This window comes from Panicum hallii, chromosome 2 (assembly GCF_002211085.1).
Source record: "Panicum hallii strain FIL2 chromosome 2, PHallii_v3.1, whole genome shotgun sequence".
Classification (NCBI taxonomy): Eukaryota; Viridiplantae; Streptophyta; class Magnoliopsida; order Poales; family Poaceae; genus Panicum; species Panicum hallii.
In genome coordinates, this window is record NC_038043.1 from 40,038,245 (window position 1) to 40,061,257 (window position 23,013).

The following is a 23,013-nucleotide window of genomic DNA, read 5'->3' on the forward strand; positions in this document are numbered from 1 at the left end:
GAGAGATCCTGACGCATCTCTCTTCCCTCTCCCTGCCTTGTTTTCTCTACCGACGCTTGGGTGGAAATTAACTGGGATGCATGACTTGCCAGGTTCAGGCACTATAGGCACAACGTAACGTTTGCAGAGCAGCATCGCAGTCAAACAGCGTTGGAACAGAAAAGCTCGTGGCCATTGACTGACTCGTTTCAGGTCGTTTAGATAATTAACGAGGCACCAATAATAGTACTGGAGAAGAGTCGAAGACTAGTAAGAGGTCAAGACGCCTTTATTGGCTGAAAAGGACATTATATATGTTTGTGGATAGATATCTCCTCCGATCCTTTGCCTAGAGACAAAGCCAAGTCACCACTCTGGCAACTGCCTTGACATCCACTTGGAAAAGAGAGATGGCGTGGAAGCCGCCATGTCCATGTGGTTCTAGGTGCTTCTTCTTGGTGTCGTTCCTCGGCTTGCTGCTTGCTGAGGCTGTCCATGGCGCAGGGAGTGAGGCGGTCGCCCCGCCGACTACGAGCCTCGTTCCAGCTGAAGGTGTTTCTCTCTCGCAACCTCCCGCGGCTGTGCTGCATTGAGATTTCTTCTTCAGCTGTTGCTTCATCAGTTTCGAGAAAAGAAAAAGGCTGGGCATGGAGCATGCCTTCTGCTTAACTGGTTTCGAGGAAAAAAATTGGCTGTACTCTTGAGCTACCAAATTACTGCAACACATGCCCAAGAATCTCCAAGGAACAGTTTCTTTGAGACAGAAAGTGCTCAACCCAAATGCTGTCTTCTCCTCATCTGTTGAAACTGTGTGTTTGCAATCTCCTTTTTCAGGGCGCGTTCTTCGCCGGATCGCGGCCAGGCTCGTCGTGCCGCCGCGCTGGAACTGGAACTTCACCGCCGGTCCTTGTGACTCCAAAAGCGACGAGATGAACTGTGTGCGGTATGACTGCTCCTTCTCCAACGGCACCGCTTGCCATGTCACCGAGATGTACGAATTCACTGCCACTTAGCTTCTTCACGATCCTTTTGGCCAACAAACTCGCACGAACGGATTTGACACCAGATAACCTTTGCAGATACCTGAAGGGGCAGAACTTCTCCGGCGAGCTCCCGCCTGACTTCGCCGACTTTCCCAACCTCCTCCAGCTGTGAGTTCTGGAACAACTGGTCAAACTGATTTGGCGCCATAAGCTTCTTTGGCTGTGTAGTAACATCATAGATAGAGCAATAAACGTAACCTCTATTTCCGTGTTGCAGACATCTAAGCAGGAATTTGTTCCATGGTGGAGTGCCTGCCCAGTGGGCCCGGATGAAGTTACAGGGACTGTGAGTGCAGGCCTTGCACTTTCCTCTTGCCCCATTGTTTGCTTGACTAGCAATAGATCGATTCATGACAGAGCCTAGGACCTCGGCTGTCGGCAAGCATCTAATAAGATACTAAAAATCTAGACCACTCTCACATACAATTTTTCTGTATCATTGATAGATTAGATGGCTTTTCCTATGTCAAAAAGCTAAATATGTGAATACTTGTCATCAATTTGTGCACTTTATATATACCTGCTTTTTCAGTAATTCATTTATTGTTAGAGCAGTCCCAACCCACTGAAAAGGATAGTTTTTCCATAGCATTAAATAGACTGTCATGTAAGCACTTGGCAGAGGTGGTAAGAGAATTATTAATGGGAGAGAAGGAAATAGTTTCTCCTGCAAGACCTTGTCAACTTGAGAACCATAAACGAACAAAAGGGATAGGGTCATGAAAGGAGAGAGAAGAAAGGGGATTGGAGGAGGATTATTTATTTTGAAGAAACTGTCCATTAGGATTGTAGTTTCTATGTATAGTCTATATATGACATAATAAGTATAGAACCTACATAAAGTGTCTTGAGTCGGGGTTGCCCTTAGATTTAAGATTTAGCACAAGAAAAAGAAATTATTAGCTCCCTTTGCAAGGTTCAACACAAGAAAAGTAAATTCAACTGTGAGCTCCCTTTGCTGTCTTGTTGCATAGTAAATTCTTGCTCATGTAACTGTGTATTTAATTCTCATTGGAAGTTTTGTTGTCCATGAATAAGGTGCCACGTAAACAAATATAGTGGCACGGCATTAGAGTTATATATGAGAGAGAGAATAACTCAGTTCACACGGTTTCCAACAAAGTAAATCTATACTTCCACACATTCATTTAGGCCTAGAGTTTCATTGCATCCAATCCCATGTCCAATTAAACCCTTCCATGTCATGCATGACTGAAATACTAGGGATTCCTATGAAACAACAAAATTGAAACTTGCCATATAAGGGTTGTTTCATTCAAGGTTTCATTGCACTCCTGGATGATGTGGTAGTCTTGGAAAACAGTTAAATGAAACTGGCCAATGGCCATGCTAATGTCATTAATCCACTACAAATAAATATATTTTTCTGATGATAAGCATAAAACTTATTTACTACTCCCCTATACTTTAATATTTGACCTTGGCTAAGCAACGTCAAATAATAGAGAATGGAGATAGTACAAATGAAGGTAGAGCAGAGTTCAATTCATAATGTAGAATAGAATCACACAACATGTTGTTGATCTATTGATGTCAAAGTCATGCAGGGTACTCAATGGAAACAGATTGTCAGGGCCGTTTCCCATGGTTCTCACGAATATCACAACCCTAACTGACCTGTAAGTAACAAGTCTGGCAAGCAAGCAATTTCTGTCAACTAGTTTATGAGTTTGCTCTCCGAATTCTGACTGTCAAATTAATATGCAGGGAGATAGAAGGCAACGAATTCTATGGGTCAATCCCTCCTGAAATTGGACGTCTCATTCGAATGGAGAAATTGTGAGTGTATTTGTAACATAATTCACAAATAGAAGATATGGTTATTTGTAGAGTTTTGTCAATAGATCGAAAGACCGGTTTGATAAATATGTAGTTTTCAATGACTCACGTCCTCATCCTGAAACACAGAATATTATCAGCCAATGAATTCACTGGACCCCTTCCAGCTGCTCTTTCCTTGTTCAGCAATTTAACTGACCTGTAAGGGCACCCCTTCACCTATTTTTTTCCTGCTTTAGTTGACTTTGAAGAGTTCTTTTTATAATGTTTAACTATCAAAACTGGTAACAGGAGGATTTCTAGCACCAATTTTTCTGGAAGGCTGCCTGATTTTTGGGGGAGATTGAAAAGGCTTACAACATTGTGAGTCAGTGAATTTGTGATGGACACATTTCGTAACCATAGAAATACCTCAGGTTTATCTTCTTTTTTAATGTAACCCCTCTTGGTGCAGGCAACTTGAAGGATCTTTGTTGAAAGGGCCAATTCCTTTCAGCATATCTGAATTGACAAACCTTTCTGATCTGTATGTCAGCAAAAATGTTTGATTTTTTCTCAGAATTTTACATATATAATGATTTTCACTAAATCATGGTTGTGTCACTGTGTCATACAGGAGGATTAGTGAACTGAGAGGTAGTGGATCAGCTTTCCCCAATTTACGTGGAATGCAATCAATGAAAAAATTGTAAGTTTGTGTTGCTGAAGTTTTCAAGGTCTTCATATGACAAATCTCATGTGATACAATTTTTTTTCTGAAATGTAGGGTACTTAGGAAATGTTCCATCAGTGGAAGCATCCCATCTTACATTGGCAACTGGAAAAATCTTAAACATTTGTAAGCATGTTTGTAAAGATAACACACACATGCATGCACGCACGTGTTTGTGTGATCTTCTAAATTGCAAAATTACAATGTACTATAATGCCGAATGTTTTAATTATATTCACATATTTTATTGTCAACATTGTCCATGCAGGGATCTGAGCTTTAATAAACTGAATGGAACAATACCACCTTCTTTCGATGGCATGCGAGGTGTAGATTACATGTAAGTTGTGGCATTTTAATAACTGTAACAAACATAGCGTTTCATTATGCTCCTTTCTTATATATGCCACTACCAAAACTGACCTGCAGATATCTAACTGGAAATGAACTCACTGGAAATATACCTGGATGGTTATTGACAAGAAACAAGATCACGTAAGTTATTGTCTATTTACACAGACTCTGAGGCAACAAACCTGAATCAAGAACGCATGTATAAAGATGATAAATAGGTCCACGAGTTGACACCTACAGATATCCATGAAAATATGTCAGTTACCTTTCTAGGAAATGTCAAGAAAGTACGGCATCAATGCAACTTTCTAAGATGTAGCAATGCTTAATAGCAACCCTAGGTCTTGAGAGCGAATTTCCAGGTTAAAAAATCCTCCTTACTAATAAAGCCGGGTTCGGAGGATTTCTCGGCCAGGATAAGGTTGACCTTCTTTTAAAAAACCGCAGCGCAGTCTTCCCCCACCGATTGCAATTCTTTTTTTTAACTTTTAAGATGGTGTTTGTTAATACAATGCCAATTGCTGAATTACTTATCCTCTTATATGATTGCGGTAAACTGATCGAATATTTCCTAGTTGTAAAAAACATCCGCGATGCTTCTGATAATGGAAATAGCTTTGAAGATCACTTCTGTCCACCCTTGTTTAACTGGTGCTTCATATCCATATGTACACGTAACTAAGAATTTCAATAATACTGTAACTGTTATTACTGAAACCAAAAGTCAAATTTTCACTTAAGTTAATACAACCCAATATAATAGAAAAATATTCATTTGCAGGGACATATCTTTTAATAACTTCACGACGGGGAGTTCAGGTCCTAGCCCACAATGCCCAATAGAGAGTACTGTGTAAGAAACCTATAGCATTGTACCCAACCTTCTTACCCTTTGGAATCCATATGAAAGTACATAACCTTTTCCTGTGAATCCTTCAATTGCAGCAATCTGGTGGAGAGCTATTCACCTGAAATGAACAGTTTGTAAGATCCTTTAGCTTGTTGCCTTAATACATCAAAAAACTTTATACGAACACACCTTCCTAGACATAATAAAATTCTCCGACTCCCATGTTTACCTTCTGTGCAGAAATAATGTTTCGCCTTGCTTAAAGAGGAATTTTCCATGTCTTGCTTCTAGTGGTAAGTTTATGCTTATTGTTGCTTCACAGTTAGTTCTAAAGCATTGGTACACCATAATGCATTCGTGTAGAGAAAGAACGAAAAAGATTTGTTTCTTTACGTGGATGCTCATAATTATGAGACAAAGGTAGCATTGGGAATGATTAATAAAATTTGGACAGGTTGCGAATCACTAATGCTTGTACGATTGTTAATCAAAATGCTTAACTCGAAATAAGCACACCCATTAAAATCACTTCATGGTAAGCTGCTGAGGCTACTTCCTACACAAAGGGACATTGGTTTTAAAGTACATAAATCTCAGGTCATAGTTTTCTTCTTGTTTTAGAGCTGAAGCTGAATGGAACATTTGCCTACACATTTCCACAGATCAGTTTTCGTTGCATATCAATTGCGGTGACAAGGAAGCTACTATTAATGGAACTACATATGAAGCTGACACAACACCCAAAGGGGCTTCATCTCTGTACATAAGCCCAGGCTCGAACTGGGCATTCAGCAGCACTGGGAACTTCATGGATGATAATAACCCTGATGACAACTTCATCGCGACAAGCACATCAAAATTGGCCATTCCCAATTCAGAGTTGTACACCAAGGCCCGTCGTTCTGCTCTCTCGCTCACATATTATGGGCTTTGTATGTTTAGTGGGAGCTATACAGTTGAGCTCCACTTTGCTGAAATTGTGTTCACAAATGACAGCACGTATTCTAGCCTTGGCAAAAGAAGATTCAACGTGTTCATACAGGTAAACTAGATTTTTAGTCGTTTCCTTTCTGATAAAACACTTTCCATTCTTAGTACTGATACTAATAATAAGCTGTTTAACCTCAGGGGAGAATGGTGCTCGAGGATTTCGATATCGAACAGTCAGCCGGTGCGGTTGGAAAGCCAGTAATCAAGACCTTTCAAACATATGTCTCAAATCATACACTAGAGATTCAGTTCTATTGGGCAGGAAGAGGGACAACAGGTTTTCCAAATAGAGGTTCTTACGGCCCACTGATATCTGCAATATCAGTAACTCCAAGTGTGTCCTTTTGACTCCTGAATTTTTCAATTTCGCATGTCAGTTCCACAAATTAACATGGGCGAGGGCACAGTATTGAAAATCATGTGTGTGGTGTTCTTAGCTGTGCATATTATAGTTTTAATAAAAGAAAGCTGTTATTTCCCATACTAATCTGGCAGTTGTGCTTTGTGTTGGTCTTGTTCAGATTTCCCGATTCCATCGGGCAAAAGCCGTTCAAGGGCATCTATTGCTTTAGTGATTGGAATACCTATTATAGCAGTATTCACTGCTCTGGTTGTTGGCATTTATTGTATTAAGAAGCAGAGAAAGAGTTCGATGCAAAAAGGTATTATGGCTATTTTCTCATTCAACCCATTTCAAATTTTAAATTATTTTGCAAACCGGTAAATAACTTTCACATTTTTGCAAAACCCACAAATAGAGCACACGTACTGCTCAGCTGCACTAGGAATTGCAAGAAGATACCATACATCGAAAATAAATTGAAATATCATAGCATGCAATATTGCTTGACAACAATTAATTTAGGATTGTGAAGATTTTGCAAATTATTGTGGGAACTAAGAAATCTTTTCTATCTATTTTTCTTTTTGCTAGGCCTATCTTATCTATGTTAGTATATATGTCTTAATGACAACACACATAAACCCTTTCTGCAGAACTCAGAGCCCTTGACCTGCAAATTGGCTCCTTCACCTTGCGTCAAATCAAAGCAGCAACTAGGAATTTCGATACAGCAAACAAGATTGGTGAAGGTGGTTTTGGTTCCGTTTACAAGGTTAGTAAGCATTGCTTCCCGGACATCAACTACGTAGAAGTTAATACTGCTAAAATAACAATCTTACCCTGGAACGTTGCCTTTGCTGACTCGACAGGGTTTATTATATGATGGCACCATCATTGCTGTCAAGCAATTATCATCAAAGTCTAAACAAGGGAATCGAGAATTCGTGAATGAGATAGGCATGATATCTGCACTTCAACATCCTAACCTTGTCAAACTTTATGGCTGCTGTACAGAAGGAAAGCAATTGTCCCTAGTTTACGAATATATGGAATACAATTGCCTTGCACGGGCTCTTTTCGGTAACCATAATCTCCATATTTCTTGGTTTAACCTTTTCTAAACTTATGCTATATATTAGAACTCACAACCTACTTTTATGGACTGTTATTGCTGGGTTCAGTTGAACAATATAAACTGAGACTGGATTGGGCAACAAGACATAAGATTTGCCTTGGGATAGCAAAAGGTCTAGCATATCTGCATGAGGAATCCGCAATAAGGATCGTGCACCGTGATATCAAGGCCAGCAATATACTGCTTGACAAAGATTTTAATGCCAAGATCTCAGATTTTGGGCTAGCAAAACTTAATGAAGATGACAACACCCACATAAGCACAAAAGTAGCTGGAACCATGTAAGTGTTTTTATTCCATACCCTTGTTCTCTGTGAAATTCAATCGACCTACAAAGCTACAGAGAATGTCTACAAATGAAGGCAGTATATGAACCAATCGTAACAGTGGACATTGTATTAACCTAACAAAAATCACTCAAAACCTAATATAATGAACATTAAAACATTTAACCCAACCCAACCACTGGAATTAGTATGTTTATTGGACTAAATAATTTAATGTTGACTTGATCGTTTTGTATCCATGCAGCGGATATATGGCTCCAGAGTATGCTATGCGTGGTTATTTAACAGAAAAAGCTGATGTATACAGTTTTGGTATTGTTGTTTTGGAAATTGTCAGTGGCAGAAGTAACACAAACTACAAGCCGAGGGAAGACTTTGTTTATCTTCTAGATTGGGTAACTCCTGAAATTTCATCCATTCATAAATGACAGTTTAGACATTGTTGGGTGGGGGGCTTGCTATGTGATCACCTTAGACATAGACCCTGTTTGGTAGAGCTCCACTAGAAGCTTCTTCAGAACCGATTCTGTGAAGCTCTACCAAATGGTTAAAGCACATCTAGATTCTAATTGGAAGCTGACAAGAATCACTTCTCCATTTACATTGTGAGCTGGAAGTAATAAACCCACTCCAATTTCATTCTACACCAGAATCACTTCTCACCTGCTCCTCACCCTGCTTCCCACCAGAATCACTCTATCAGAGAATCTGGCACCTAAAGCCGAAGAATCAAGGAGTGGAGCACTACCAAAATAGCCCATAAATAATTAAACTAACAAAGCAAGGTTGGGCCTCAGACAATTGTTTCTGTTGCAAATATCAGTTGTTGGGACGTGAGCGGTTCTGGATTGACACTTGGGTGTTTTGTATCAAAGTGCATATAACTTATTATTTGAACGTAATATAGCATGCATCCTTTCTATAAATAAATAAATATATAAAAAGGGAAGTAAGAAACTATATGAAGCTATAGTTACAGAAGGGGGAAATAGAGAGGAGAAAAACAGGGAAAACAACAAGGGAGGGGTTTAGGAGAGGGTTTTCCACCCAAGAAAGCCGCAGGGTGTTGTTTGTTGTTATGATTTTTACCTCTAGATTAACAAGACGAGGAAAGGGCACCTCGTTTTATGCATAATCAAGGGAAATTGGGTCATATCAGAATGACAAACCCTACCAATTCTTGTTTTATTCAAATGCACATATCTCAACTTACAAGCTAATTGCATCTCTTGAATGTGTTCCAGGCTTGTGTTCTACATAAGAGAGGAACTCTCCTGGAGTTGGTAGATCCAGATCTAGGATCCAATTACGCAATAGAAGAGGCGCTCCTGATGCTGAATGTTGCCCTGCTATGCACAACAGCAACGCCGACACTTAGACCAATGATGTCGAAAGTTGTTAGCCTGCTAGAGGGCCACACCCCACTTCAGCCCTTCTTGTCAGACTTCAACCTTGAAGCAAATAGCCTTAGTTCAAGTGGTGTACACGGCAACTTTTGGCAAAACCCATGTGAGAGCCGGAGCCTGACAGCAGAAGTTTTGTGCAGCGACACCAATGAATCATCAGCATAGATATAGATGTGCATCATGATTCATGAACTAGGTGTACATGTAAGAACAACTAGTATTAGCATCACAATAAATATACAGCAAAAATGGCCCTCTAGGCCATAGTTTGTGAATTGGATGATTGAGCGATAATATAGTTTTCGGGACTAATGTGTTTGTGAAGTATATGTTTTAGCTGGTTTTATGGGTCTCAAGGATGGAACACAAGCAATTTGTGTACCTTTTCACTTTCATACTCGTAACGTGTGAATATAGAAGAAACTGACGACTGATACTTTGTTACCAAGTAATTACACTCTCAAGGAACATCCAGCAAGAATCAGACTCCATTCTTTCGCCAGAAGAACACCTTGATGAAGACTGCATTGTCGTTGTATGTCAGACGACGGGGGCTGCTCGATCTGCACTTGCCCGATGACCGTGGAAACTATAGAAACAAAACTGTGGCGTGCAGAGGTATGCAAGAAGCAGACCAGGCAAGGGGTACGATACGACCGGAGAAATATTATCCTCCGCTCCACTCCGACAAGGCAACGATGGCCTCATGCATCTTTGCTCGGGGGGGTAGGTGGGTAGGAATGACCTCATATGTCTTGTTCGTTCACGCGCTGCCTTGCACGGCAGCTGCGTGCATCCGGAGTCCGGACTCACCTGGGGCACTGCAGATACCTGCCCTTGTTTGTAACAGAGCTGCCTGCCTTTATAGGAGACGAAGCCAACTCCTTTGTATCTCTGCCCAGTCCCCAGCCAGGAAGTCAACTCAACTCACTCCATCCCCTGTGGCGTGGAAGATAGAGAGGGACACGGAGCTTTGGAGAGATGCCGTGGAGGCCGCCGGCGGCGCCATGTGGCTGGAGGTGGCGGCTGTTCTCGGCCTGCTTCTTCTTCCTCGGCTTCGTGCTCGCCAAGGCGGCCGCCCATGGCGCGGGAGCCGGGGCACCAGCTACAGCAGCTCCTGCTCCTAGGCTCCATCCAGCTGAAGGTCCGTTACCTTATTGTGCTTCCCTTCCTCCTGCATGCTCCACTCACCACCAGCAGGACAGCACCGCATTGCTCTTCGGATCCAACGCCGCTCTCCCTCTCTTGCGCAGCGCGCGTCCTGCGCCCGATAGCGGCCAAGCTCGGCATGACACACTGGGACTGGGCTGCCGGCCCGTGCGGCCCTGCCGGCGGCGTGGACTGCCAGTGCTCCAACTACTACTCCAACCAGACCGTGATCTGCCATGTCGTTCGCATGTATGTAATTAAGCGTGGTTTCTCCAAACTTGCTGACGATCCGATCCAAGGCTGTGCTGTCATGCCTGTAGTTCAATGGGTGACACAGCAGATTGCATTGATCGTCTTTGCGGAGTCCTCAAGGGCCGCAACTTCTCCGGCGAGCTTCCGCCCGACTGCGCCGACCTCCCATATCTGCAACATATCAGTAACTCCAAGTGTGTCTCGTTGTCTCTTGAATCTCACTACGCCGAAACAGCAAATACGAGCAAGCAATCTGAGATAAGTCTCTAAGGGTACGTCTCAGATTACAGAAAGAGCGTCGCGCTAAAAATGAGGGCGCGGCGCTGCGTGGGGTGGAGACAAATGCGAGACGCGCCGTGGGAGGGCACGTCTCCGATCATTTTGAGATCTGAGATGCGCCTTAACGTGGCTCGTCTCGCATTTATTCCCACCTCAATGCGCCGTGGGCGGGCTTGAACGTAATGCGAGACGCGCCTTAGTAAGACTCGTCTCGCATTGATCCCAAAAAGGGGGTGGGGCGCGGTGGGGCGCGTCTGTAGCGTACAATACAATTACATATTACACGTACATGGAATCAATCTCTTAAAACCGAACGAATATTCCATTACATTGTCTCAAATACGAATAATGTCACAATACATTACAATGTCTAGGCTAAATCTAGCAATTATTATTACATCGACATCAATTATTACATAGATATTAAATCAGGCATTGGAGCTGGCTTAGGAGCGCTAGCAGCTTCGCGAGCTGAATCAACGTCCTGCCCCCTGTTTGCGTTGTTGTTCCCCGAGACACAGCAGTTTACGGTGACTGCACAGTCGCTGCAGGGGAGGCAGCCGCCAAAGCAGCTAAACAGTTTCGACCAGCTCGGAAATTTCATCCTGGACCAGCTCGTGTTTCGTGGGTTTCGTGAGACAATAGAAATCGATAGAGTACTACCACTAAAGCAAACAAAGAGAAGCTTCCTCCGTGGGTTTGCTGATGCCGATTCAGGCAGAATGCGACGATTACAACAAATACCTGCAACAATGGGGGATGTTGGTGGTGAAGGGCGTTGTGGTGCCCGTGTCGCAGATCTGCAGCTGGTGGTGGAGAAGCCCGGGGATGTTGGTGGTGAAGGGAGCTGTGGTCCCCGTGTCGCAGATCTGCGGCTGGGGGTGGAGAAGCCCGCTGGCGACCGCCGTGATCTCCGAAGCGGTGCATTCCGGGAGCGCGGCGGTCTCGGAGGATGCGTCGAGGAGGGTGATGCTGAGCGCCGCGGTCTCCGGCACGCTGGGGAGGGGGATTTTGGTGGTGGCGAGCTCCTCGGTCTCCGGGACGCTGGGGAGGGGGATTTCAGCCGTGGTCATCTCGTTCAGCGGTACATCTCGCGACTATTTTCTTTCGTTAAATAGCCGGGACGCGTCTCGCTTTATGAATGGGAGACGAGCCACTGGATGGTGCGTCTCAGATCATGCGGATGGGAGACGCGCCATTTACAAATGGGAGACGCGCCGCTGGACGGCGCGTCTGTAAGCATCTAGGCCCTCAAGGTATGTTTCGGTGATTAATGACAACCATTACTGTGACTAATGAGATTGTGCAGCTTGATAAATCATTATCGCTCATTTGGTCATATGTCAAAAGAGCCCCCTAATTCTCTTTATTCAAAAAGGCGATCTCGGCATTCAACTCAATAATATGTCAAGACTAAGAATCTTTCTAGTTCTAAGTGTCATAAGGTTGAGAAGGACACTTAGGTTAGTATAGGTTTTATAGTTTTGTAGTGATCGCACTATTAAGAGGGGTTTAGGCTAAGTAACTTAAGCATGGACATGGTCATTTGAAAATGGATGCACACAATGGTCACTCAGGTTTCTAGAAGCTCAGATAAGTGGTTCTCAACTTATATCTCAAGAATATTTGGATTTCATTCAAGACTCAAATCAGAAAAGGCAAAATCAGGAGAAATCCTTAACACCGGTTTAACCGACGCCTCAACTTTTCTATACGTCGGTTAAACGAGGTCAGCAGAGTCTGGACAAGTCAATACACCGGTTAAACCGACGATATTTGAAATTGGACGCCGGTGCAGTTGTCCAGAGACTTGGTTTTTCAGTTGATCAGTGGACAACTACACTCACCGGTTAAACCGACGATATTTGAAATTGGACGTCGGTGCAGTTGTCCAGAGACTTGGTTTTTCAGTTGATCAATGGATGACTACACTCACCGATTAAACCGATGATACGACGGTTAATCTGCCCAAGCTGTAACGGCTAGTTTTCAGAAGGGGTAGTTTACATTCACCGGTTAAACCGACGATGACTGTTGGAGGGACGTCGGATTAACCGGCGCTACACAGTTTTCTGGCAGCTTTTTCTCCAACGGCTCTATTCGTGTGAGCTGCCTATATATACCCCTCCAATGGGTCATTTTACTACTCTTGACACCATGCAACATCCAATCACTCATACTATAGTCAAGAGCCACCTTGAGCTTCATCATTTCACACACTTGTTCATTCAATCATTCAAGAAGCAAGATTAAGGACTTGAGTAGAGAGAAGCTTGTGTGCATCCGTTCTTGGTGATCGGTTCTTGCTCAAGTGAAAGGCCTTAGCTTGTTACTCTTGGTGATTGGCATCACCTAGGCGATCTTAGAGATCGAGGTGATTCTCGCGGAGCTTGCCAAGAATTGTGGGAGCCCGGAGAAGAAGATTGTACGTGGCTTGATCTCCACCACACCGGGATGGTAAACGGAGACTCTTAGTGAGCGCCCTCGTCTTGGTGACTTGGGAGGTGACAATACTCTTTGTGAGTGTCACAACGTGGAGTAGGGGTGTGTGCCAACACATCGATACCACGGGAAAAATCCGGTTGTCTCTTGTCCACTTTACTTATTCAATCACTATATTTCTTGTAATATTCTCATGTGCTTGATATAGGGATCATTCTTTGCTCTACCTTGCTAGGATTTATCTCCTTTTATCTTTCCTAGCTTGCGTAGGTAGTTTAGTTACCCGGTTGGTGAATTGGTGCCTTTCTAGTTTTACATAGGATAAGATTGCTTTATCTTGTTTTAGAATTTGAAAAAGGCCCAATTCACCCCCCCTCTTGGTCCATCGATCCTTTCAATTGGTATCAGAGCCTCGTTGCTCATTTGGATCATTAGGCTTCACCGCCTAGAGCTATGGCCAAGATGGGTGGTTCGCTGCCTCACTTCGAGGGCAAGAACTTTGCCTATTGGAAAGTTCGCATGGCCGCATACCTTGATGCGATTGCCCCCGAAGTGTGGTCGGCAACTAAAGTCGGGTTCACCGGAACTCCCACCCCCGAACAATTAAAATGGAATGCTAAAGCTAGAAATGCAATTTTCGAAGCTATTAGTGAGGAGGTCTTTGCTAGAGTAAATGGCATGGACCTAGCAAGTGATATTTGGAAGGAGCTTATTAAAATTCATGAAGGTTCCACCAAAGTTCGTGAGCAAAAATATCACTTGTTTAGAGCTAAGTATGATTCTTTTAAAATGCTAGCTCATGAAAATTGCAATGATATGTATTCTCGCTTGAATGTCATTGTCAAGGACATTAATGCACTTGAAATATCCAAAATTGACAGTGCATCCATCAATCGCAAGATCTTCATGCTCCTCCCAAAGCCCAAGTATAACATCATCAATGCTATGCTTCAAAACGAGGATCTTGACACAATGGAAGTAGGAGAACTTGTGGGGGAAATTCGCGCTCATGAAATGAGCATTCTTGGTATGTCCGAAGAGCCAACTTCAAGCAAGTCAATTGCTCTAAAGATCCAGACAAGCAAATCCCGCAAGCTCAAGATGGTCAAACAAGATTCAAGTTCAAGCAATGAAGAAGATGATCATCATGAAAGCTCATCCGATGTTGAAGATGATGGGGAACTTGCTCTCATGATGAGAAAGTTCACACGCTTGAATGAGAAGATCAACAAGAAGGGTTTCAACTTTGACTCCAAAAAGGGAATGTTCCGGCCAATGGATGTCAAGAACAAGATTTGCTACAATTGTGGCGAAAAAGGGCACATCCGTCCAAATTGCCCCAAGCCGGATAAAAGAAACAAGGACAACAAGAGCAAGCATCACCATGATTCAAGCGATGATGAAGAAGAGGAAAGAAAGAATAAAAACAAGAGATTTGGGAAGAAGAAGACCCATGACAAGAAGACCAAGCTCTTCCCAAAGAAGAAAGGGCACATCAAGAAAAGTTTCTTGGTGGAAAAATAAGAGTGGGTGACCGATGTCTCATCAAGCGAAGACTCAAGTGATGAAGAAGACATTGTCACCATCGCCCTCACCAATGAAGAACCACCACTACCTCCGCCTCCTATGTGCCTCATGGCAAAAGGTAACACCAAGGTATGTGAGGTAGATAGTGAAGATGATAGTGATGAAGAGCTTGATCCTAATGAATTCACTAACCTCATCAATGAGTATACATCCGTCATCAAGAGGGAAAAGGGCAAAGTCAAGATTCTTGAGAGCACTCATGCCAAGTTAGAGTTTGCCCACTCCGACTTACTTGGTAAGTACAATAACTTGCTCAAAAAGCACAATGAGTCACTTGTACTTGCTAAGCAAGTTGAAGAGAGCCACAAAAAGCTCAAACAAGAGCATAGGGAGTTGGCTCACAAGTATCAAGAACTTGAATTTGCCTATGAAGTTTTGATCCAAGTCTTGAGAAATTTGCTCATGAAAAGGTCAACGCTTCTACTTCATGTGATGACCTACTCGTTGATGCAAATGCCACTAATGTTGTGCCCAAGCTTGCCTCTTCTAGGGAAAAGGAATTGATGGATCAAGTGGCAAGCCTCAAGAGTAGTGTGGAGAAACTCTCAAGAGGAGAATACATCCACAAGGAGATTCTCTTCAACAATGCCCGTGACTATGGCAAGAGAGGTCTTAGTTCATTTCCGGAGCCAAACATGGTTACAACTCCTTCTCCGGAGATTAAGACAAGCTTCATCAAGGAAGTGGGTTCATATTGCCAACATTGCCAAGTCACCGAGCACCACACTAGGGAGTGCACTTTGCCATCACGTCCTCTTCCTAAATTACCCAAGAATTACTCATCAATGTTCCTAAATAACCATTTTCTCTTGAGTAAAGTGAAGAGCAATGTGAAGGCCAAGTTCATTGGCAAAATTGCTAAGGAGTCGAAGAAGAAGCTCCCCAAGAAACTTTGGGTCCCAAAAGCTCTTGTCACACATGTGCAATGCCCAAAGCTTGTTTGGGTTCCTAAAACTCAAAAATGAATTCTCATGTGTGTAGGTGAACTACAAAGCCGGTGGAAAACATTGGGTACTTGATAGCGGTTGCTCTCAACACATGACCGGCAATGATAGCATGTTCACCTCTCTTGAAGACCCCGGCGATCATAAACATGTCACTTATGGTGATAACTCAAAGGGGAAAGTTTTAGGTTTGGGTAGAATTGCAATTTCAAAAGATTTATCTATTTCAAATGTTTTGTTTGTAGAAGCACTTAGTTTTAATCTTATTTCTATTGCACAATTATGTGATCTTGGACTAACGTGTGCCTTTGACAAGAATGGTGTTGTAGTGACTCATGAAAAAGACAAGTCTTTGGTATTCACGGGGTTTAGGCATGGCAATATCTACTTGGTGGATTTCTCTTCAAAGCAAACAAGCACCATGACTTGACTCTTCACCAAGTCGTCTCTTGGGTGGCTTTGGCATAGAAGAATTGCTCATATTGGCATGAGCAACCTCAAGAAAGCCCACAAGAGAGGGATGATCACCGGCATAAAGGACGTCACGTTTGACAAGAACAAGCTATGCAAAGCATGTCAAACCGGGAAGCAAGTTGCAACACATCATCCTATCAAGACGATGTTGTCTACCTCCAAGGCGCTCGACCTACTACACATGGATCTCTTTGGTCCAACTTCATACAAGAGCATTGGTGGTAACCTCTATTGCCTAGTAATTGTTGATGATTTTTCACGCTACATTTGGGTCATGTTTCTAGGCAATAAGAGTGAAACTCCGGAGATCTTCAAGACATTTGCAAGAAAAGCTCAAAGGGAATACAATTCCCCAATCGTGAAGATCCGGAGTGACAACGGCACCGAGTTCAAAAATATGAAGATTGAAGAATGGTGCGATGAAGAAGGAGTCAAACATGAGTTTTCCACCACCTACACGCCTCAACAAAATGGAGTGGTGGAAAGAAAGAACAAGACACTCATCACCCTAGCAAGAGCAATGTTGGATGATTATGGTACGTCCGAGAAGTTTTGGACGGAAGCAATCAACACGGCATGTCATGCATCCAACCGAGTGTATCCTCACCGACTCCTCAAGAAAACTCCATATGAGCTCATCACCGGGAGGAAACCAAATATATCATACTTTCGAGTCTTTGGTTGCAAATGCTTCATCTATAAGAAGAAAAGGCTCGGTAAGTTTGAAAGTAGATGTGATGAAGGTTTCTTTCTTGGTTATGCATCAAACTCCAAAGCATATAGAGTATTCAATCAAACCTCCGGGTTAGTTGAAGAAACATGTGATGTGGAGTTTGATGAATCTAATGGCTCCCAAGAGGAGGTTGTTGGTTATGAAAATGTAGGGGATGAAGAGATTGAAGAAGCCTTAAAGAAGATGTCCATTGGGGATATCAAGCCGGAGGAGGTGCATGAAGACAATGATCAAGGGGGAGGAACTTCCTCATCTTTAACAAACACCTCCACGGCACCCCAAGTAGATGAAGATCAATATAAAGTTGATCCACTACCTCAAGAAAATGTGTCAACGCCAACACCCCAAGTCCAAGAACAAGAAGAGCAAAATGTTCCACCACAAGCACAAGTCACTCATGATCCACCCCAACAAGCATCCACGCAAATACCGCTTGTGAAGCATGGTCGCATCTCCAAGGATCATCCAATTGGTCAAATCATTGGTAGTCCTTCCAAAGGAGTAAGAACTCGCTCTAAGCATGCTTCATTTTGCGAACATCACTCGTTTGTTTCTTGTATTGAACCCACTAGCATAGAGGAAGCACTCGAGGACTCGGACTGGGTGATGGCCATGCAAGAGGAATTGAACAATTTCACCCGCAATGAAGTTTGGGTCCTCGAAGCCCCTCCGAAAGACAAGAACATCATCGGCACAAAGTGGGTCTTTCGAAACAAGCAAGATGAACATGGGGTGGTGGTGCGCAACAAAGCAAGACTTGTGGCAAAAGGGTTTTCTCAAGTCGAAGGTTTGGATTTTGGTGAAACTTTTGCTCCGGTCGCAAGACTTGAAGCTATCCGCATCCTTCTTGCTTACTCTTCACATCATAACATTAAGTTATATCAAATGGATGTGAAAAGTGCATTCTTAAATGGCTTTATTAACGAACTTGTTTATGTTGAGCAACCTCCCGGGTTTGAAGATCCGAGGAATCCTAACCATGTTTATAGGTTGCACAAGGCACTCTATGGGCTCAAACAAGCTCCAAGGGCTTGGTATGAGAGGCTTCGTGACTTCCTAATCATGCAAGGCTTCAAGATCGGGAGGGTGGACACCACTTTATTCACAAAAGACGTCAACGGGAATCTTTTCATTTGTCAAATTTATGTTGACGATATCATCTTTGGCTCAACTAATGATTTACTAAGCCATGAGTTTGCTACCATGATGTCTAGGGAATTCGAGATGTCCATGATTGGCGAATTGACTTTCTTCCTTGGTTTTCAAGTCAAACAAATGAAGGAAGGGACATTCATCTATCAAGAAAAATATACTAAAGATATCTTGAAGAAGTTCAAGATGGATGAATGCAAGCCAATTAAGACACCCATGGCTACAAATGGACATCTCGACTTGGATGTGGACGGTAAACCGGTTGATCAATCTCTCTATCGTTCTATGATAGGGTCTTTGCTTTACCTTACCGCATCTAGACCCGATATAATGTTTAGTGTGTGCTTGTGTACCCGTTTTCAAGCTAACCCTAAGGAATCACACCTTTCGGCTGTGAATAGGATCCTTCGGTATCTCAAGCACACCCCTAGCATAGGCTTGTGGTACCCCAAAGGCGCTAGCTTAGATCTCTTGGGATACTCGGATTCGGATTTTGCCGGAAGCCGTGTGGATCGCAAGAGTACCTCTGGGGGTTGTCACTTGCTTGGGCGTTCTCTAGTTTCTTGGTCGAGTAAGAAGCAAAATTCCGTGGCTTTGTCCACCGCGGAAGCGGAATATATAGCAGCCGGTGCATGTTGTGCCCAAATTCTATATATGAAGCAAACTCTTTTGGATTTTGGTGTAAAACTAGACAAGATACCACTCCTTTGTGACAATGAAAGTGCCGTAAAAATTGCCGAAAATCCGGTTCAACACTCTCGCACAAAGCATATTGATATTCGCCATCACTTCTTGCGTGATCACGAAACCAAGGGGGACATTTCCCTTCAAGGTGTGAGATCCGAGGAGCAATTGGCGGATATTTTCACAAAACCTTTAGACGAGAGTACTTTTGTTAGGCTAAGGAATGAGCTTAATGTGTTAGATGCGGCAAACGTCATGTAAGTTGCCATGTCATATAGAAAAATGCATACATAATAGGACACTTGTCTGACCATGGTAAGATAGTGATGAGCAAGGGTTTAGCTAGAGGTGGTGGTCCACTTGTTTTCCTCTAGGCTTGTAGAAAGGCTCATCATGATGAAGCTTTCCATGGGATCAAACTTGACAAGTAGAATTTAAATTCTCGCTATGCATTTCTTGTCATATAGTTGTGCACTTCATGTTTACCTCTCTTTCGCATGTGGTTGAAGTTTGCATTATCATTGCATGCGTAAGGGTCACAAAAGAGATCACTTGATGAAAATGAGACTTGTTTTACGTACAAGATCTTAATTCATGAGAAGTGAAAAGAGTAAAGTGTTAGGTGCGTTATTGCCTAGTGAGCAATGTCGTGATGAGTATGAAGCTTCCCTTCTTCAATATTTCTACGACATAGCTCATACATTTTAATTTGGAGCTTTGTCTTTCTTGCGACTTTTCCTTGTTTTTGAAAAGAAAAATTATTTAAGCTAGTAAGATATCCTATTTACTTTGAGGGGTAAAGTCGCCTATGCAGGTCCATTAACTTGAGTTTAGTTGAATTTTATAAGTTCATTGGACTTAGCATAGAAGAGTGAGCTGAGAGAGGGTTTTTGGGTTCACCGGTTAAACCGACGTTCAATGGATCTATACCCATCGGTTTAACCGGCGTTACTAAGTTTCAGGTTCAGCTCAGACATTTCAAGCGTTCAACCGGTGTATACAAAGTTCGCAGCATCGGATCAACCGGTGGACAGATCACAAATTTGACCTGAAAATCAACTGTTATTTGCATCGTTCAACCGACGAGTTCATTTGTGGAAGCATCGGTTCAACCGGCGTACAGATGCAGATTTGGCAGAGTCCTTGGTAAACTACACCGACGCAATCAACCGGCGTTCAAAACCTAAGCGTCGGATCAACCGGCGATAAGAAAATCTGCGGGGTCCACATGTCATATATCTTTCTTGCCCACTCGACCGTCGCCTGCTCATTTTCGCGTCACTGCCGTCGTTTAACCTTCGTCCTCACTCCCGCCACCGCGCCGTCGTCCGCCGCCGTCTGCCGCCATCAACCGCCACCTGCACACCCTCCGCGCCGTCCGCCGCCCGCTCGCCGCCTTGCACCACCGCTCCGCTCACCGCCGCCCGTGCATTCCCGCGCGCCGCCTGCACTGCTGCCACGCCGCCGCCGTTCGCCACCCGTGCGCCACCGCATCAGCGCCCTCTACGCCACCGTGCCTTTTGCACTGCACACGCGCAACCGCATTGTACCACCACCGCCTATACGCGCCACCCGTACGCCACTGTGCCGGCCGTGCACCCTGTGTCACATGCACGCCACCGCGTCGCCGCGTCCTTGTTACTTCCTGCGTCGTGATGGGCCGTGAGAAGAGGAAAGGGAAGGAGATCGTGGTCGAGGAGCCCGCTCGCAAGCGGACTCGTGCAGCGAGAGAGGCCGAAAGGGCCGAGATGGTGGCTAAGGCCGCCGAGGAGCAGGCATCAGGCCGTGCTCGTCCGTTCGCGATTCGGGATACGTCAGCCAGAGGCAGAGGTAGAGGCAGAGGCATGGGCAGAGTCCGAGGCGCCAGGGCCACCAGAGCCACGACAGCAGCAGCAGCAGCAGAGTCAGATCATTCACATTCAGTGGCCGAGTCGGATTCAGATTCAGATACAGAGCAGTTCGAGCAGTCTCAGGAGCAGGATACATAGGAGTCACCGATTCCACGACGCTCTGACCGCACTCCGCAGACGTCCGCAGCAGGTGACACTTCACCAGCGACCGAGCGTCGCACTGGACCGTGGACACGAGGAGGTTACCAGCCACAGGAGCCTCGCAGGTCCACAGCAGCAGCAGCAGCTCGACGAGCCGAGGCCCTTGCGGCCGAGCGCGCAGTGTTCCGCATGGACACTGTCATGCGTCTGGAGCCAGGTGTGCTGCTCCAGAACTTGACCAAGGCCAATGCGGCGAAGGTCAAGAGGCTCAGGTGGAGTGTACAGGAGGAGGAGTGGTTCCCCATGACACGCGACAGCCGGGTCGATCGTAGATTTTGGACACTTCTTCAAGCCAGTTTCTACGAGACCTATCAGAGGCGGGGCCACAGGATCTTCCCGCACAGAGTGCTTGACTGGGTTTCACTAAGGAAAGCCGCAGGGGGAGCAGATGTCAGGGAGCACTTCGCTTATTTCAGGGGACTGACCAGGTTACTTTCGATTGAGCGCAACAGATACATTGAAGATTGGGTCAGAGTCTTTTATGCCACAGCATGGATAGCCCCAGAGCGCAGAGCAGTTCACCTCATGTTTGGAGGCCAGGTCTTTGGTCTGTCCAGAGCGACACTTGCAGGGATTCTTGGAGTTGACTTGGTTGATGTCTCCCTGCACGAGATGGTCTATGGTGATGCAGATCCTCCACGCAGGGCTATGATTGGCGGAATTGCACCTTCACACGAGGCGATCTCTCAGTGTTTCCGCCAGCCATTCCCTGCTTCCTACGCCAGAGTTCCCAGTCTGCTGACCCCAGAGGCTTACGCAGTTCACATGGCACTTCGGAGGACTTTGCTCCCGAGGAGTGGCTACCCAGAGGGGTTCACAGGTCTGCAGCAGCTACTGCTTCTTCACATCCTTACTCACGAGCCGTTCGACATTGTTGACTTCATTTCGGCTGAGATTGAGGATGTCATCACTGACGGGATGGGTGTCGTGCGTCAGTTTCCTTATGCTCACTGGATCAATTCATTTGCTCTATGATAGTGCCAGCTGAGTCACCCGTCAGTGCAGTCTACAGACAGGACGAGGTTCCCTGGTTCCCCGTCTACCGCCCGACAGCACCCTCAGACCGGAGGAGAGGCAGACAAACAGATCGAGCTGCCATGGCACGCCTGTCACCTGAGGTACAGGCCCGAGTGGCCCAGGAGGATGAGGCATTGCTAGCCGCAGAGGCACAGCTTCCCGGAGGAGATGATGAGATACATTGGTCCGACCTAGAGTCAGACTCCTCCGAGGATGAGGAGTACTTCCCTGCACCAGCCCCAGCTAGTCATGATCATGAGGCAGGGGGGTCCGGAGAGCCAGCTCCAGCGACAGCTGCTGCCGCTACAGTTTCCGAGTCACAGGTGTCTCAGCCGTCTGAGCTCACCGCACTTCTGCAGCAGCTGGTCACACAGCAGAGAGAGGACCGTCGCGCACAGGAGGAGGCCAGGAGAGCCCATGAGGCCCAGCTTGCAGCGATACAGAGAGAGGCCGCCCGAGAGCGAGCTGCTACCGAGGAGCGTTTTGTCGGTCTTATTGATAGAGTATCTCAGAGGACTGACGCTCAGTTTCAGCAGATGCAGCAGGGCATGATGGCGATGTTCGGGATGATCTCATAGTTGTACTCTCACACCGGACTCGCCCCGCAGCAGCCAGGACAGTCAGGCCTTCAGGACATTGGAGCACCACCTCTCGCAGTCACACCAGCTCCAGCCTCTACTGCTCCTGCTACCTCAGCGACCCCGGAGATCACGTTCTCGTTGTCCGCACTACTCGGGTCTGCAGGTCATCCATCTTTCTCTCCACTGCCAGCGACTTCACTCTTCCAGGAGACACCTCCAGCAGTGCAGTCAGTCGGCCTCCCCGTTGTACCACAGCCACTACTTTCAAGGGGAGGCGGAGAGGTGTCCTTGTTTCAGCAGTCATCACAGCCGGCAGCGTCAGCACTTACTACTTCAGATATTGACACGTCTTCTGCTGAGCCGGCTACTACTTCCACGGACCCTCTTCCTGGCAGTGCCAGCACTCGAGCCTCCACGACAGCTACTCCTCCAGTCAGCTCAGCGCCAGCCGGCAGTTCAGATCAGCAGCTCCCATCCATCACCGAGGATCCACCGTCTGACGACGACGATGATGATGACCCGGATCGTTTCCTCGCCGTCCCGCGACAGCCGGATCAGTAGCTCGCCTTTTTGGGTGCTTTGATGCCAAAGGGGGAGAGGGAGTGAAAGTCAGGGGGCGGGTAGCATTAGAGAGAGCTCGTGATCTGGACTTTGATGTTTCTTATTGTATCATTTGATGTTAGTTCATGGATATGTACATTTGTCACTTGAGTATGCTGCGTTTTGAGACATATCTATGGATTTCATTTGAGCCTTTGAGCTCTTTGGC

The 23,013-nt window shown here is 45.1% G+C and overlaps 2 protein-coding genes across 5 annotated transcripts; both read left to right on the top strand.

The window, feature by feature from the left end:
• The first annotated feature begins 296 nt into the window (after positions 1-296).
• On the top strand, positions 297-9,226 carry LOC112879741 (probable LRR receptor-like serine/threonine-protein kinase At1g07650). 4 transcript variants are annotated; one of them, XM_025944120.1, is made up of 24 exons: positions 297-531; positions 814-970; positions 1,059-1,130; positions 1,240-1,308; positions 2,591-2,662; positions 2,751-2,822; positions 2,952-3,023; positions 3,114-3,185; positions 3,277-3,348; positions 3,439-3,510; positions 3,589-3,660; positions 3,803-3,874; positions 3,964-4,029; positions 4,670-4,741; positions 4,834-4,872; positions 4,979-5,031; positions 5,401-5,780; positions 5,867-6,062; positions 6,250-6,390; positions 6,725-6,843; positions 6,941-7,151; positions 7,253-7,487; positions 7,831-7,888; positions 8,738-9,226. In XM_025944120.1, the coding sequence occupies exons 1-24, from the start codon at positions 390-392 to the stop codon at positions 9,062-9,064; spliced, it is 2,913 nt and encodes a 970-aa protein (XP_025799905.1). In that variant the 5' UTR covers positions 297-389; the 3' UTR covers positions 9,065-9,226. The 4 variants fall into 4 exon arrangements, with proteins under 4 accessions (XP_025799905.1, XP_025799907.1, XP_025799904.1 ...); XM_025944119.1 differs by having other exon boundaries at positions 299-531; positions 7,738-7,888; XM_025944122.1 differs by lacking the exon at positions 7,831-7,888.
• Positions 9,227-9,743: 517 nt separating this feature from the next.
• LOC112879743 lies at positions 9,744-10,856 on the top strand. The gene is made up of 2 exons (XM_025944125.1): positions 9,744-10,043; positions 10,153-10,856. Exons 1-2 carry the CDS (start codon positions 9,881-9,883, stop codon positions 10,560-10,562), a joined length of 573 nt encoding a protein of 190 aa, XP_025799910.1. The 5' UTR covers positions 9,744-9,880; the 3' UTR covers positions 10,563-10,856.
• The last annotated feature ends 12,157 nt before the right edge of the window (positions 10,857-23,013 follow it).

Excerpts from the sequence above, each read along its gene's own strand:
- LOC112879741 (XM_025944119.1), top strand. The coding sequence starts at position 390 with ATGGCGTGGAAGCCGCCATGTCCATGTGGTTCTAGGTGCTTCTTCTTG. Across the intron at positions 1,309-2,590 it reads CGGATGAAGTTACAGGGACT|GGTACTCAATGGAAACAGAT; the intron begins GTGAGTGCAGGC and ends AAAGTCATGCAG. Across the intron at positions 3,349-3,438 it reads TTGACAAACCTTTCTGATCT|GAGGATTAGTGAACTGAGAG; the intron begins GTATGTCAGCAA and ends TGTGTCATACAG.
- LOC112879743 (XM_025944125.1), top strand. The coding sequence starts at position 9,881 with ATGCCGTGGAGGCCGCCGGCGGCGCCATGTGGCTGGAGGTGGCGGCTG. Across the intron at positions 10,044-10,152 it reads TAGGCTCCATCCAGCTGAAG|CGCGCGTCCTGCGCCCGATA; the intron begins GTCCGTTACCTT and ends TCTCTTGCGCAG.